Source organism: Pogonomyrmex barbatus, unplaced genomic scaffold (genome assembly GCF_055798465.1).
Source record: "Pogonomyrmex barbatus isolate J1 unplaced genomic scaffold, ASM5579846v1 scaffold4, whole genome shotgun sequence".
Taxonomy (NCBI): Eukaryota; Metazoa; Arthropoda; class Insecta; order Hymenoptera; family Formicidae; genus Pogonomyrmex; species Pogonomyrmex barbatus.
Genome location: NW_028297138.1, coordinates 10,754,238 through 10,770,671, shown reverse-complemented (window position 1 = coordinate 10,770,671; position 16,434 = coordinate 10,754,238). Strand labels below are relative to the sequence as shown.

The 16,434-nt window shown below is 35.6% G+C and overlaps 7 protein-coding genes across 12 annotated transcripts in view; 3 read left to right on the top strand and 4 right to left on the bottom strand.

Annotated features, from left to right (window-relative positions):
• Window positions 1-3: 3 nt before the first annotated feature.
• On the bottom strand, window positions 4-1,255 carry LOC105433032 (Phosphatidylinositol glycan anchor biosynthesis class M). The gene has a single exon (XM_011648104.3). It carries the CDS (start codon window positions 1,253-1,255, stop codon window positions 80-82), a length of 1,176 nt encoding a protein of 391 aa, XP_011646406.2. The 3' UTR covers window positions 4-79.
• Window positions 1,256-1,325: 70 nt separating this feature from the next.
• On the bottom strand, window positions 1,326-1,523 carry LOC148935794 (uncharacterized). The gene has a single exon (XM_089081133.1). The coding sequence runs from the start codon at window positions 1,521-1,523 to the stop codon at window positions 1,326-1,328; it is 198 nt and encodes a 65-aa protein (XP_088937259.1).
• On the bottom strand, window positions 1,431-2,768 carry LOC105433033 (cx9C motif-containing protein 4). The gene is made up of 3 exons (XM_011648105.3): window positions 2,596-2,768; window positions 1,899-2,035; window positions 1,431-1,760 (listed from the first exon to the last, which is right to left on the bottom strand). Exons 1-3 carry the CDS (start codon window positions 2,651-2,653, stop codon window positions 1,743-1,745), a joined length of 213 nt encoding a protein of 70 aa, XP_011646407.2. The 5' UTR covers window positions 2,654-2,768; the 3' UTR covers window positions 1,431-1,742.
• Window positions 2,769-3,202: 434 nt separating this feature from the next.
• Window positions 3,203-5,252, top strand: wol (Dolichyl-phosphate beta-glucosyltransferase wollknaeuel). The gene is made up of 5 exons (XM_011648107.3): window positions 3,203-3,418; window positions 3,613-3,787; window positions 4,140-4,336; window positions 4,433-4,541; window positions 4,666-5,252. Exons 1-5 carry the CDS (start codon window positions 3,356-3,358, stop codon window positions 5,106-5,108), a joined length of 987 nt encoding a protein of 328 aa, XP_011646409.2. The 5' UTR covers window positions 3,203-3,355; the 3' UTR covers window positions 5,109-5,252.
• Window positions 5,253-5,584: 332 nt separating this feature from the next.
• On the top strand, window positions 5,585-8,104 carry Alg-2 (Apoptosis-linked gene-2). 2 transcript variants are annotated; one of them, XM_011648108.3, is made up of 4 exons: window positions 5,585-5,830; window positions 6,205-6,311; window positions 6,628-6,926; window positions 7,236-8,104. In XM_011648108.3, exons 1-4 carry the CDS (start codon window positions 5,775-5,777, stop codon window positions 7,335-7,337), a joined length of 564 nt encoding a protein of 187 aa, XP_011646410.1. In that variant the 5' UTR covers window positions 5,585-5,774; the 3' UTR covers window positions 7,338-8,104. The 2 variants fall into 2 exon arrangements, with proteins under 2 accessions (XP_011646410.1, XP_011646411.1); XM_011648109.3 differs by having other exon boundaries at window positions 5,587-5,830; window positions 6,658-6,926.
• Window positions 8,105-8,155: 51 nt separating this feature from the next.
• On the bottom strand, window positions 8,156-9,780 carry LOC105433036 (MICOS complex subunit Mic10). 2 transcript variants are annotated; one of them, XM_011648111.3, is made up of 3 exons: window positions 9,298-9,780; window positions 9,149-9,227; window positions 8,156-8,360 (listed from the first exon to the last, which is right to left on the bottom strand). In XM_011648111.3, exons 1-3 carry the CDS (start codon window positions 9,374-9,376, stop codon window positions 8,297-8,299), a joined length of 222 nt encoding a protein of 73 aa, XP_011646413.2. In that variant the 5' UTR covers window positions 9,377-9,780; the 3' UTR covers window positions 8,156-8,296. The 2 variants fall into 2 exon arrangements, with proteins under 2 accessions (XP_011646413.2, XP_011646412.1); XM_011648110.3 differs by having other exon boundaries at window positions 9,180-9,227; window positions 9,298-9,604.
• Window positions 9,781-10,300: 520 nt separating this feature from the next.
• The window catches only part of gish (casein kinase I gish), a 30,431-nt gene continuing 24,297 nt past the window's right edge, over window positions 10,301-16,434 (top strand). For 3 of the 4 annotated variants that reach the window (XM_089081111.1, XM_089081112.1, XM_089081109.1), the window contains exon 1: window positions 10,301-12,611. In XM_089081111.1, coding sequence (XP_088937237.1) covers window positions 12,377-12,611 — 235 coding nt within the window. In that variant the 5' untranslated portion in view covers window positions 10,301-12,376. The remainder of the gene's footprint in view (window positions 12,612-16,434) is intronic. The other variant, XM_089081113.1, reaches the window with a different exon arrangement.

The following is a 16,434-nucleotide window of genomic DNA, read 5'->3' as shown; positions in this document are numbered from 1 at the left end:
CGGTTATATTTTTTAAATCATTTTATTTCTTGTCTTGTGTACAGAATATCTCATTAAGATAAATGTTATACAGTTATAATCAATTTTTATAATGATGAATAATATCTACCAAAATTTTTACGTTAACAGCAAAAAATAAGAGACCAGATATCCAGAGAAAACTAAATGAATTAAAACTTTGAAATTCTAGCATATAGGCGCTTAATAGCCAAATAGTTTGGCTTATGATCCAGGAAGACGCTAAGCATATTCCCCTACGCAGACTCATGTCGATATTTGGCAGGCACAGAGGTAACAACGATAGAAACCAGAAGAAATACTGAGAAGTTATCACCGGATTGTATATTACCGCAATTATCGCTTGGATGAACATAGCGAAAGGCAATTTAGATTTTTTCGAATAATAATACGATGACATCAACAATAATACTAATTGTGGCAGAAACGTAAAAATCTTTTGAATTACATTCTGTGGTTCATTAGCGGATAAATACAGCATGTAGAAGTACACGGAAAAATTGTGTCTCGTATCTTTACGCACTAAATGATATATAAAACTTTCGTACAAAAATTTAAAGCCATACAGACAATAACCCGTGGCTGTTAACGTGACGATCGAGAATGCGCAACTTAGCACGAGCTTCCATTGATCCCTATTCGGCAGAAATCGATTGTCTTTACAAAGAGACAAAAACATGGGTAAACTGAACATCAATGGATACAATCTGAAATGTACGGATATTCCGTGCAAAAATCCAGCTAATACAATTTTATCTCTTTGTAACAAATCCAATGTGAGCACAACTAAAAGAACTGCTAATGAATCTGCGTTACCTCTTGTCGAGATCACCACTGTTAAAGGATTATAGAGCCATAAAAATGCGCAAAGATCTTTTACAATCTTATCACATCTCTGTCGCTCGAGAATACTTTTAATTAGAATCGCGATCAATATGTCTATTACGGAGAATAAAATTTTTCCGAAATCCTTATGCAACACAACGTTTGGTGTCAAGAACCAAGCCAAAAACGGCGAATAACGGTAGGTATGACGTTCGAATGGTGATCGTTGCTCTACCACGTATCTCGCAGCGTCAGTGAACACTTTATAATCTACGTCCGTGTACGGTACCGCAAAGTGCTCATCGTGAAAACTAGCGTACAGAATCAAGATCAATCGCAGAAAAAACGCTAATAAACAATGTAACGTGAACGATGAGATATCTACTTTATCGTATATTACAATCATTTTCATACGAATAAAGATGAGGCGTGTAAAATCAAACACAGACTCACTAATTCTTCTCACTAATCTTTAAACTCGTTTATAATCTCGTATTACTACTCGCAGCGACCTTAACAAGACATTTTTTGAATTCGTTAAACTCTGCGGCGCAAGCATTTTTCTCTAAATTAGATTTCGCCAATACACAGGTCGCATACTTCGACGCCGATTCCTGACATCGAGCTAACAGTATCGGATACTGCTTAAATCTTTCCTTCGCCTTTTTTACAGCCTCCATTCTTACACGCAAGCAGATTTATTTTTTCCTGGACTTAACGTCAGAAAACGATATTGGTTCCATATCTGGTGGTCGTTCAACAAAAAATATATCATAAAGAGGTTTGCTGAACATTACACAGAAAGCAAGACTTGCACCCATGAAGATAAAAGTTCGCGGATAACGTTGTGCAAATCCTTTTTTTGGTATCTTATACTTCCTGTATTCATTTGGCATTGCTTATCTTATAGCTTTTCGCTAAAAGTTATTAAAAAATTGTTATTTTTAAAAAATAAAAAAAAATGAAAAATTATAATAAATTCTATAGTCACTGAAAATTAATTATACAAATCTAATGCAAATAAGAACATACATATAAAGTAAATAGAAACTTACATAATCTACAGTGTTATGTTCATACGGTTTTGAAGTATTAATGCCATCACAAACTACAGAGACAGAAGAATGTTTTATGCAACACTTTCTTAATTCTTCCAGTACCTCTTGACAACGCGAAGGCTGATAAACATTATCTAAAAACAGAAAAGCATTATTTCATATTTTTTTTATAAAAATTCAATATTATCTCGTCATTCATATTTAACAAAAATTGTTACCCTGACGAATTATACATAATCAATAACACATAGTAATTTGGATAACAAATCTGTATATTCATATTATTCATATATTTCATATGAATACTAATTGTAACTAATGAATAGCATAAATCATGTATATGTTAATTTCTATTAATATAGATTAACTTTAATCTCAATTTAATTCACTCTTTCTATCTTTTTCTAATTTTTAGAACTAAAAAAATGAAAAGTAAGTTAAAGCAAGATTAAAGTTATATTGGTAGAAGTAGGTGGTTAAACACAAGTATCAGACATTAATTTTCCATCATTCCTGCTTCATTCAATACATTAACAAAACTTCTTTTTTATTTAAATCTATTTCTTTTTTTCTCCTGTTTTTTTTTTGTTCCGTAATGTTTCTAATTAGTAAAATTTTTTTAAACGCACTCCAAAAAAGAGGTTAGAAACAAATTGTATTTTATATATCTTTGGATAGATTAAATTATACGAACCTTTCAAACACTTCTGCAATTTACATGCAATTTGTTTGCAGGGATCAGCTGTCGTCATACAGAATAATTAAAAGATTCTTTAAATTCTTTAAATTCTGTTTAAAACATTCTACACGATATACGATGCGATATACGATGTTATGTAATTCTCGATAGTTCAGTCGATATTTACGTTTCCACGATTCCCACGTGTTTTCTTAACGAGATATATCGATTTCTAAAGAAACAAAAAATATAAATTGACATTTCTATTTTCTTAGTAATTACTGCATTCGTTAAACTTGATTTAGGATGTTCATATCTTTAATATAACAAAATTTCGAAAAATATAATTAGTAAAATTTCTAAAGAGTCTTTAATTCCTATATTTTATTTTAATAAAATATTTTTTACATACAAGTTAAAATTCAGTATTATATACATATATTTATATTTATATTTATATTTATATTTATATTTATATTTATATTTATATCAAAATACACTAAAATAATTACATAATATAATTAAAATGTAGAAAGATATATTAATATTATTATCAATTGATGTAGACTTTTTGAAAAATATCAAAAATATTTAAACAGTTCCCAGACGCTCCTATGGAGACCACAGTGGAAAAAGTGGACAAAGTGCAACTACCAGGCTTTTGTATGACGTATACGTATACACGTTACCGGAATGGAAGGAAAATAATTATGTTAATTATTTGATATATTTTTTTTATCTTTTTCTCATTTCTTAAACGTGCTGACGTGTTGAAATGTTATCGTTAGGATGTCTACTTTATTATGGAATACCTTTACTTGCATTCGTTATAATTTTGGTATGTTAAGGTTATCCTTTAAATTCTTGATCCCATATTTACATTCCCTTTATAAAATATCATCAGATTAATAATTAAAAGCATACAAATAAACGTTTAATAATTAACGAATAATTTCATTATGTACAATATTATATGTGATTATTGTAATGCTAATGAAGTTTTTTTTATAGAAGTATATATATCTGTTTTAGTTTTTTGTAATAATATATATGACAAGCGAGCAATATCCCAAAATTTGGAGGGATAAAAATGAGAAATTCTTTTTCAACTACGAGATAGGAAAGAAGGAAGCATTTCCCTCATTACATGATCCTTGGAGTGTACACCTCAGTGTCATTGTACCTGCTTACAATGAGGAGCAAAGACGTAAGACTTGTGTATATATATATATATATATATATATATATATGATATCTGTTTCTTATTGCTGTATTATAAGCCTATTCTGTAATCTTTAATGATAATATGATTATGGTTATATAGTTGTATCAGATATATATTAGAAAATAGTATTGTTATAAAAAGTTATAAAATATGCCTACTGAACTGTATTAAAACTTTTCTTTTCTCTTTTCCCAAGTTTCAAATATATATCTTCAATCTTAAATACAATGAATGTATATTAATTCAGCTATAAAAAACATGTTTTAATTATCTAGATTATTAAAAAATGATTAATGTATTTAATGTATTTAATGTATATTTTTCTTTTTAATAGTGCCGCCAATGTTGGACGAATGTTTAGAATATTTGGAAAAACGTAGTAAGTCTGGATTAACTTATGAAGTGATAGTAACCAGTGATGGCAGTACAGATAAGACTGTAGATGTTGCACAAGAATATGCATCAAAATATAATACTGTAAGAGTATTAAATCTTATAAAAAATAGGGGAAAAGGCGGTGCTGTAAGACTGGTTAGTAAATCTGACGAACCTTATAATCAACGGTGCTAAATTAATTTTATATTCTGATCTGGTTTATAATAATTCCATATTAATTTATTATTCAAGGGGATGCTTAGTGCAAGAGGCAGTGCTTTATTATTCGCAGATGCAGATGGAGCCACTAAATTTAGCGATTTAAAAAAGTTAGATGAGAGTTTGATAAATGTTTTAGGATGTAAGTTTAAAAAAATTTGAGATTTTTACGTTATCTATTAAATTTTTATATTCGATAATAATAGTATAAATGTGTCCTAATACAGCTTTTATGTTAATATATCATTCTAATAAATTTATTTCAGTCGATTATATGAGCGAACCTGAAAAAACTGCATTGTCTGATGCGGTAATATGTGGATCGAGGGCGCATTTGGAAAAGAAAGAAACTGTCAAACGATCTTATTTCCGACTTTTCCTTATGCACGGATTTCATTTCTTAGTCTGGCTATTGTGTGTTAGAGGCGTCAGAGATACACAGTGCGGATTCAAGCTTTTAACGAGAAAGTCAGCAAGAACAATATTTGAAGCATTGCATGTAGAACGCTGGGCTTTTGACGTAGAAATGCTTTACATCGCGCAAACTCTCAACATTCCTATAACCGAGATAGCAGTGAACTGGATGGAAATCGAAGGCTCCAAGATAATACCGTTTTGGAGCTGGTTGCAAATGGGCAGAGACTTATTCTTCATCTGGCTCAGATACACAATTGGAGCGTGGAAGATAAATAAACCTAAAACGACTTAATATTACATTATTAAATATTATATAATAGGAAATTTTAAGACTACTATCATTGACTTTTTTTCCTAATCTTTTCATGTAAAGATATTTATAAAAATATTTTATAATAAAATTATAAAACATTATAAAAATTATATATACAAGAAATCAGAATTTTCGTATAAAGTTTTACATAAAATCATAAACATTATTACAAACAGCATTTTGAATAATAATAGTACAATATATTTATATAGAATTAATTGGTGATAAATTAAACATTCATTTCTATCAATATTATTGCAGATTATTTTTTCTAAATATCTTCAAAATAGAAAAAAGTAAAATTAATGCAAGATTAAAGTTAATCTATATATAAAGAAATAGATATAAATGTTTTTTTTTTTTTATAATGCACAATAGTAACGTTCCTGAGAAATGTCATCGGGTTCTGACGTCACAGGAAACTGTCCAGTGACGAGTGACCTTACCTAACCTTACGCAACAAGCTAGCATTGGTCGAACCGTATATAAAGTGACGTGTCTCGAGCATCACGCGTTCGGGAATTCAGCGTAGAATAACCGTAGTTGTTTAGCGCGTTATCTGCGTTACTAACGAACGTAATATCGCGTAAGATATCGTATCATTGTTTCGTCCCGTTGACAAATTTCTCTCAATTTCCCACGAAAATGTCTTTCATATCGCCTATGCCGAGCCAGCAATTTCTTTGGGATGTCTTTCAAAGGTAGAGTATTTGCGGTTTCTACAAAATTTACAATATTTTTCTCTGTTATACACAACAAATTATTTCGTAATTATCGCTTTATTTAATGCTATTTAACACATCTTTTTTTTCTAAATATTCACGGATGTCTATGGTTCTTGTGACGAGGCTCCTGTTTCTGAGAGTTTTGTTAGTTTAACCTGAACAATGCAAATTCATTTTTATATTAGTTATCTTCGTAATTAGTATTTTCGTTTATTAGAATACTTCCTTTTCCGTTTTCCTTTAATATTGTCATATGTAGATAAAATGACAGATTGTAATGAATAAATTTAATAACGATAATATAATATTTAGTTAATAATATAAAACGTAATTATTAATAATTTCATCAGGGTGGATAAGGACAGATCCGGTGCTATTTCTGCAGAAGAGTTACAACAGGCTTTGTCGAATGGTACATGGACACCATTCAATCCTGAAACTGTTCGTTTAATGATTGGTAAGATATAGTATATTTTCAAAATGACCATGTGAATACGTTTATGTATATGTCTATAATTTTCTGTTGCTTTATAAATCTTTTCATGTTCGTTATGTCTCTATGGTGAAAGAGACTGATCATCTATTGCTTGATGCTAGTCTGATGTATGCTGTTGATTCTTTCAAATTGTAGCATGTCGCACATTCTTAGATCTTTTAAGATCTAAGAAGTTCATTACAATATGAAATGGTATTATCATTGCATACATGTATGATATCAATTTGCATGGTCTTTTGATATTACTATTATTTTGTTCCTTGCTTTTCTGACACAGGTATGTTTGATAAAACCGATCCTGCTACAGGTATGTTTGATAAAAAGCAATCAGGCACCGTCAGTTTCGAAGAGTTCGGAGCATTGTGGAAATATGTAACTGACTGGGAGAATTGTTTTCGATCGTTCGATCGCGACAACAGTGGTAACATCGATCGCAATGAATTAAAGACGGCTCTCACAAATTTCGGATACCGATTAAGTGATCATATAATTGACATGCTTATACGAAAATATGATCGTGCAGGGCGTGGCACAATATACTTTGATGACTTTATACAATGCTGTGTTGTCCTATATGTGAGTATAGATGTTTGATCGATCTAAATTAGGTGTGGCTTTAGAAATATCTATTGATTATATCTACTTGACTATTACACATAATGGTTTTAATTCAAACACATTTGATTAGGGTTTCCACGAATTAAATATCCATTTATATCGAATGAATTCAATTGTCGAAATATTTAAATTAAATATTTAAATAACTTTTAAATAATATTGATTGAACTCATTTTTCTACATATTTAATATAATTTTAAAAATATATAGCTGGAGAAATAATGAATTTACGAGAATAAAACGAATAATTATATCTTCGATTTTCAGACTCTTACAAGCGCCTTCAGACGATTGGATACAGATCTGGATGGTGTCATAACAATTCATTACGAACAATTTCTGGGGATGGTATTTAATCTTAAGATATAAGTTACACAATGTCATTTTGCAAGTATTTTTTTCTCTCTTGCCTTTGGCAGTTTAATAAGAATACACTAAGATGCCAAATAAAGATACAAGAATTTTTAGAAAATCTACTGTGTAAAACAAATCGGAATCTCCAAAATTAATATTTGTTTCTTTTTTTATGGAAATATATGCATTAATTTCTTAATAAAATTTAATTTAAAAAATTTTTATTTGAAAACATTGAAATATACATTCATTTATTTGAAGATTTTCATACTAATTGATATTTTCAAATTTTCATTATTTTTTAAGTATAATTTCACATATAACATTCCTGTTAAATAATAAATTTTGGATATTCTGAAATCATATTATAAAAATTTTGATCAAACAGGTAATTCATGTCAATAAAAATGTACTATTAAAATACATTCTCTCGAAAAGCGACAATGTAATTTGTTAATACAAGTCAATTATGATGGTTTGTATGTTATAGAAAACATCACTTATTATTATGAATTGCTTGCAAATCAAGCTTGAATGCACTATGCGACTTCCAGCATCACTGTTATATATAAACTGTTATGTAATGAAAAAATTTACGAATATAAGTGTATATTTAAATAATTTTTAATGAGATAAAAAAACTAAAAATATCCTATACTTTTTAACACACAATTATGCATATTTATCAATACATACAAAAGTGTTTATAGTTATGTATTTTTCTATCATTATTAATGTAATTATAATAAATGACCAAGAAATATATTTCTTTTACAAAGTGATTCATTGTGTCATTACTTTTGTAAAGTCAGGAGATATAAATTGAATACAAAAACAACAAATCATTTAGTTTATTGTAATATTTATCTCAATAATATTCAATTTTGTTTTTTATAATTTGTTCTAATAATTATTTCTTTTCTTCAGGCTTACAACTCTTAGGCTTCTGACTTATTGATGCGTTAATATCTTTCTCACAATTGGAATATGCCATACCTAGTCCAAAGCCTGCACCAGTTATAATGGGCCACTTCTTTCCTATAAAAAAAATTCAACTAGCCATAAACATTCTAAGAAACAATAGAAAATTATTGACAAAATAGCATGTAAATGTCTCTTTAAATTTGCAAATTACTTTTGCAAATTGATTAACTAAACATAAATATGTATTCATGTCCAAGTATATTGCTATTACTTATTGAAAGGAATTATCTTATAAATTTCTTTTAAATTTAAATTATGGTTTGAACTTATATTTGATATCAATTGTAATACATAATAAGAAATTAAAAATAAAAAATTAGGAATAGAGAATACAATTTAACATACAGAAATCTCTAACTTGAATATATATTCATAAAATAATAAAGTGTTTTTTAAACTTAATTAACTTTTAATTAAATTTATTTCTCTGTTCCTTATTCTTTATATTTGATTTCTTATTCTTTATTCTTATCTATCATGTCTAAGTCTTTAGGATATAACAAAAGAAAAACGAAATTAAAAATAAGATATTAGTAACAGAGAATGAAACCAATATATAGCAATTCATGTTCAAACACAAATAAGAAATACCAAAGTCTTCCTTCATTGATCAAAAATAATTTTCTATTTCTAATTTTTTGTATTTAATTCATTACGTCTGATTTCTTATACCAACATTCTAATATAATACGCATATGATCGACCACATATGCAGGTTGCTAACATTTCAGAAATTATCCAAGCAAATCTAAGCATATTCCTGAATATATATTCATATTGACTCCGACAAATATAATTTTAACAATTATGTCATAGAGATGTTAACGACACAAAACACACACACACAACGGATCCCAAGGTGATGCATCTTACTTTTGAAGAAAAATAGAGAAAACACTCCACCAAGAGCCAGGCCGCCACCTGAAAAAAAAGACACGTCAGTCCCGTTATGGGAGATAAATCATCATTACAGGCGACTCATGATAATTACCCAACTTGAGGATTGCGTCCGTGAAACAGCGATCCCACTTTCGCCCGATCTCGTCCTCGGCCCACACGGCGCCGGCCATTTTTATATTATAATGCCGTTGTTACGTCACTCACGAAACGAGACACGTGCGTCTGACGATCTGACGATCGAGTCATATTAATCTCTGGCGGTTCATTACGTCGCTGATTCCGTTCGCAATTGCGTAGTCAAAGAGACAAAATTACGAAGGGATCACGTTGGAGATTGTAAAAAAATTTGGTTTCCTTGCAGTTGCTATTTTCGTTGGAAATAAGATTTTTTTTTGTAACGCGCGCTTCGCGTCGTTCACGCAGGCCTACCAATCCGCTCAAGAATTCGCGTTTTTGTGAAAATCCCGTCTTTCGCTTTCATTTTCGCGATCTTGTGCAATTTCTTCTTCCGGTTTGCGCTATTGCAGATTCAGATGACTGAAATTATCTATTTGAATTTATTTATCAGAATTACCAACGAGTAGCATTTATTGAATAAGTAATATTTTATATTAGACTATTTACTTTATTACGATATTTCTTTTTTATTCACTCGCAGGTAAAATTTAGATTAGCATGTGATCCGAAAAGGAAGATAAGAGCCTACATTCGATGAAGAAAATATTAGTTCCGGTCTACAATAGATGTAATAAACCTTATGTTGGATTCAGACCAGCGCGATGACGCGACACGCGATGCGCGATATCCAGCATGAGGCCATATCAGACTAACGATTGTGCGGTTGCAATTCTATTTCAGCCAATCACAATATAGCAGGTCCTGGTTACGGTCAATATGATTGGTAATAGTAGAATCGTCAACCGGCAACCGTAGCTGCGCAATCGCTAGTCTGATATGGCCTTTAAGTCGTAAAAAATTGACCAATCATAATCGATTATTCTTTCATCACTAGGCCACTGAAAATCTAGTAACAAATGATCGAATCAGAAAGTTTCCGACAGTCGATTGGTCGATTTTTACCATGTGCAAAAAACGAGGGATGGGACGAGAACAGAAATTTTCAGTCTCGCGAGTTTGACTTAATTTCGGACGTATAATTATTTTCAGACGTGCGTATTTTGATCTTTGTGGTATTATTCCTTACGCGATATTTTTTTTAGGGTGTAGTGTGATTGAATCGCTGTTGGCCGACCTGCCGGTGCCCGTAGCAACTGATTCACCCACGTCTCGTCGAGCGTGAGTGGCACAGGTGCGTCCTGTCGCTGGCCTGGTCGTTCGCGAGCGTTTGATCGGGGGTAGTGAGGACGAGTCCACGAGGTACCGTTCGTGCGTGCGTTGCGAGATCGCGCGCGGACGGCACCGTGTAAACGCGAGGGTGACGCGAGCGCGCGCGTCGCTTCCTAGCAGCTGCACATCCGGCGGAGCGGTGCGGAGCACGAGACGTCAAGAGGAGAAAGAGCGATCGGAGCGGCGCGCTCGCGGCCCGAGTTCGATGGTGCGTGGCGCCAGCGATCAAGAAAGAGGGTGAGAAAAGAGAAAGAAGGAAAGAGAGAAAGAGAGAGAAGAAAAGTGATACGTTGTGTGTCGCGCCTCCGCGTGCGTGTGCGTGCGTGCGTGTGCGTGCGTGCGTGCGTGCGCTGTTGACACGTTGCGTGGGCGCATCTGAAGAACGCACGCGTGAATCTTAACGTGCGCGACGAGGGAAGGGACGTCGCGCGTGCGAACCGACCAACCTACGGCGAGAGAAAGAGAGAGAGGTGTGGACACACACGCGCGTGTGCGAACCTAGGGAATCTCGGCGCCGCGCCGTTGTCTGTCCCGCGAGGATCGGCGAACGGGTGCTGCGTGAGTCGCGCCACGAACGGAGCCGCGGGTCGCCGCGCGGCCAAAGTCGAGTGAAGTTGTCTCGAGTCGACGGTACGGGACGGGAGGAGAGCGAGTGAAGTAGCGTGAACCACCGCCGGAGCCAGCGAGAGTACACGAAGGTGCGCGCGGACTCGCTCGCGTGAGAATTCTGCGGCGCTCCGCGCGGCGCGTAATGGAGGTGTCGACGATCGCGAAACGCGCTCGCGGCAGTACTGACACCGGCAGCAACGGCAACGGCTGGAGTAACCGTAGCAATAGTGGCAGTAGCAGCAACAGCAGCAGTAGCACTGTTAGAAGAAGCAGGAGCGACAATAGCACAACTGTGCGCAATAACGACCGCCGTCACAACCGTCACCGCCACCACGGTAATGCCGTGCTGTGCCGCGTCGTCAGAGCGTGAGCCGTGCCGCGATTCTTGTCGACTGTTCCGGCACCCGGCATTCCGGCGGCCGCCGCCGGGTCTGAGAGGCGGGTCAAAATTGCTATGGGATCGTCCGGAACAACGACGCCGTACGACGCCGCACCGATCGTTCGATTCCTCCTGCTACCGTGACGTTCGTCGATCATCGTCACAGGGCCGCGCCACAGGGAGGTGCGTACAGGGAGTAAGAGCGACAGCACCTCAGATACGCTTCCTCGGCACGCCGCGACGCACCGTGCCCTTCCACGATCGCGTCCTACGTGTCGTTTATCGTTCCTAAAACACGCCCGCGAGGCGCGAGGGATCTCGCTTGACGAGAGGTTAGGCTGGCATGGGGATTAATCCCCGTGAGGTGGCATCGTCCGTCGAACTCTGACAGCCAGCCAGCCAGCCAGCCCCCTCGGCAACCTCTCTTCCCCACCCCTTCCCTCTCCATCATCGTCACTACCCGCGCGTCCTACCCTTCCGCGCCCTACGCGGTGTTACACCGCGCCCGCGCGTGCCCTTTTCCGCCTGCGGAAACTGCGGCGAGTGTCGCGTTGTGTCGTTTTGTTCCAACGTATTGTGTCGCGTCGCGTCGCGTCCCGCCGTCGTCGTCGTGTCGTGTGCCCGTCATCCGCGCTTCCCGGGGGGAGCACAGAGGATATGCCCTGCACGGGGATCGATCCCCGTCGCTGACCCAAAACTGACGTCGTCGTCGTCGTCGTCGTCGTCGTCGCCGCAACCGGGGCGCGAGTGTGGTGAAAAATCGTGTGCGCGTAGTTGGATTGTGTGTATCGATAATTAAATTGCTGCAACCGTGGATAACAACGGCCGGTACGAGATGCAGAAGCGGGACGGCAGGGACAACCGCGGCGACAAGGAGCTCGGAGCGCGCAGCTCCGAGCGTGACCAGGAGGTCGCCAAACGGACCTCCAGGGGTAGCGGTAACGCCGCCCGGTCGAACGTGCACTCGTCCCGGCACAGCGTCACCTCGTCGTCCGGCGTGCTCATGGTCGGCCCGAACTTTCGGGTCGGCAAGAAAATCGGCTGTGGAAACTTCGGGGAGCTGCGTCTCGGTAAGTCTCTTCCGCCCTCCCCTTCCCCAGCCTCCCGCTCCGCACGATCGAATTGCGCGTTCGAAGAAAAGAGCGAAAACCCACAAAGTCCCTGCGATTTTACGTTCTAACAATCTCTTGATCCTGTATCCTTGTCTTGATTTTCAAAGCGGCAGTTTTCTGGATGTCTCACGAATCGCGACGTTAGTCTTAAGGTTTCCTGATAAAATTATAATCGATTTTTCCCTCGCGAGAAATGTCGAAATACTGACGATAATCGGGAACGATAATCGAGTGCGAGTCTCTTGCAAATTTAAAATTTGTTCAGCAGCGCAAATAAACAATGAAGCGCTCTTATTTCTCAGTTAATTCTTAAAATTGACTCTGATGGACTTTTAATTTGGGACTTTCAGTTATACAGAGATTTATAATGTTGGAAAGTGGAAGATGAATGATGGCCTCTCTCGACATATTCGCTGAGAAAGGGTCGACTCCAAATTAAGGCATTCTGTCACTACAATTAAGGTCGCGAGAATTGCGGGACACCCGGTATATATCTACGCGAAAAGCATCGTATATGGGTTTTGTTTTTAGACAATTTTAGAATAAAGTTCATTCTCGAACGAGTGATTCGATTGAGTCTGCGATATTTGTAATTAAGATAAACTTCTTATCTTAAAATCTTATACTTATTAATTATTACTAATTAACTATATATTAAGTCAATTTTTATTTCATAAAAGTGGCACTGTTAAGCAGATTATCATCTATCTCTCAAAATTTATTTACGTGAAAGAACATTTTGAATTTATACAAATTCATAAAACGCTAAGAAAAGATAAGATAAAATGCTGTTTCGAGAAACGATTACGGCGTCAGGAGCAATAAAGGAACGCACGAATTTTTTCCTTTTTTTCAAGTTGAAATACGAGCGGGACGAGACATTGGCCAGCTCACGTGGCCAGTTCACGTGGCCAGCTCACGTGGCCAGCGTTTTCACTCACGAATCGAACTACGAGCAATGTTTTCCATGATATTGCAATCTGCAAGTCTCGTGTAATAGCGATGAAATTGGGAGTTATCAGCCCCTCGAGAACTCGCGACGTTTGTATGACTAATGATGTCTGCCGCGTGTTGAAAACAATGATTCTAACATCGGGAGAGGCTAACGCTCTCCCGATTATCGCGGCAATGGCATAATACAGAGCGATTCTACATACTGCCGCTACTTATGTAGGCCGGAAGTCTGCAAATATTGATGTTCCTCCCACAAAGAGTGCCAACGTGTTCTCATAATTATTAACCGCAAACAGTATGAATTATTTTCGTCCGCTTTGCATTATAAAATTAAACATTCGATCGCGCCCTCGATTTTCAACTGGAAGCGTGTGGTTTGAAAAATTATGAAGAAGCTCATAATGCAAAGTATTCTAGCGATTAATTTTAGCATCTCACATAATTATTTTTATAATCTAACACAATTATTTATTAATTATTTTCAAATCTGCATCTGACTAAAACTGGTATTATAAACACAGAAAGAAAAATTTTGCTGAGGCATAAAATTTAAAAAATTGGTCATATCGAAATATGACTTGAAAATAATTTTATTAGGCCATAATAATTATATAAGGTGCTAAAGTTGATTGCTAGAATATTTTTGCAATATAGTCATCATGCTTAAGCGTTCTGCATTATTATTTTGACGATTCAACAAAATTATTTTCAGATCAATATCTGGTCTAATTTTTATAGTTCAGTAAAATTATGCTTTTGGTATACATATATTATTGTAAAATTAAACAATTTATGCTGATTTTCGATTGAAAATAATTTTATTAGGCTATCAAAATAATTATGTAAAATATTTAAGTTGATTGTTAGGATATTTTTGCAATGTAACCATCATATTTAAGCGTTCTGCATTATTATTATTATTTTTTAATGATAACAAAATTATTTTTAAATCTGTTGACCAAATTTTTAGATACTTCTAGCAAAACCGTTCTTTGTGTGCAAGATATGTAATATCCATAAAATTCTTTTCGTAATTTATGTGATTCGATCTTTTTCGTACAATATTTTCTCGATCGAAACTAACGTCATTATAAAAGTACGGTAGTTTTGGGAAAGCTCTCGGATGTTGTTTCATATCGAAAGGAGTGTTTGCCAAAAGGAAAAATCTGTTTCACGTTCTCCCGGGTATTACAGATACACACTACCTTACAGACGTTTCTTACAGACGCGAGTTTCTCAACAGAGAAATCTTTTGCCGAGCTGACGAAATATCAGGCGGGCTGACACAGCGAAACGGTTTTGCAGCTTTGATGCGCTCGGAGCAACATCTTGGTAGCGTTTCGTCGCGCGGACGATGCTCGGGGAAACATTGCGTTTTCTAACGTAATGACCGCGGTTGTTATTACAAAAGCGTCCATGCGGAAAATCCTACGGCGCTCGACTCCGCTCGCGCGGCTTATACGCGATTTCGCTAACGCGTTATTACACGTTCGTAATGATGACTTTGTTAGTAATAATCGCGTTAACGGCTCGTTCGATGTCAACGATTATATTACTCGCGAAACAAACCGGTAATTAACTTTCATCGGTTATTACTATCGGAGATCGCTTACTCACAAGAATAGATAAACTTATCTCGCGACGTGTGCTCGTCTGGGGATGTAGAGACGCGTGGAACGAAAAGATTTAAAAAAAAAAAAAAAAAAAAAAAAAATACATAAATTTTGGTCGCTTCATGAAACATTTATTCAAGATAAACGGGGAGAATAAATGTAGGCAAGATTGTTTTTTTTTTTTTTTTTTTTTTTTTTTTTTTTTTTTTTTTTTTTTTTTTTTTTTTTTTTTTTTTTTTTTGACAACGCCCTCCTCTTCTCCAGGGCGAACGAAAGAATTTCCAGAAACCGCTCTTGTGTGTGATTCATCTTTGAATGCTCACTCTTGTGGGTGAATATTCGTGCGGTTCTTCTACCGGCTGCCTTCTTGAAATGCCTGTCGCTACGTGAGGCCACATAGCTCGCACGAAAAATATTTTCAAGTTTATCGGACGTTCCTGCGTTTATAAGTGACAGTCGAGAAATATAACGCGTTATGTGTCGTCTCGAATAAACAACTCACGTCGAGAATTTAACGTGGAAAAATGATACATTTACGATAGAACGTAGATTTTAATTTTAATACTCGAATTCATTTTCGTTAAGAATAATAACGTTATGTAGGAGAGAGCAACTGAATTTTTGTTAAGAAAAGTTTAATTCCAACCCTGTTGTCGTTTACTGCTAAAAACTGCCTGAGTGTTGTATGTAAATAACCGCGGTGTATTTCAGTAAAGCACGAAAACTGACGCTCGCATTTAGTGAATTTAGTGACATCTGATATGCCATTGATAACGGCATGAGTCATTGACAATTTTAAATTGCTTCACCACATTACACCGCCTCTTACGCTTGCATCAGCGCGATATATTACCTTTCTTTTCTTTCTTCTTTCCTTCTTTCTTTCTTTCTTTCTTTCTTTTTTTTCTTTTTTCTTTTTTATCGATTTATTATTCGAAAACATCGGGATGAGAGTCCTCGAAAAAGGTGATTCACATTGGTAATATTTTCTGTTACATTTTCCTCTTACTGATGGTAGTCTGTATTACATTTCTTTTGCTTTTAAAAATTTATTTATTTTACGTATGTGAAATCAGTAATTACACTAATCTATAAAAAGAAATTTAAGAATTTTAGAAGGAATTTAGGAAGGAATTTTTATTCTTGCCTTGAAACGAAACCTTGAGATGTTTCGTGTAGATTTCCGATGTTAATGAATCTAATCGAGTTTATAT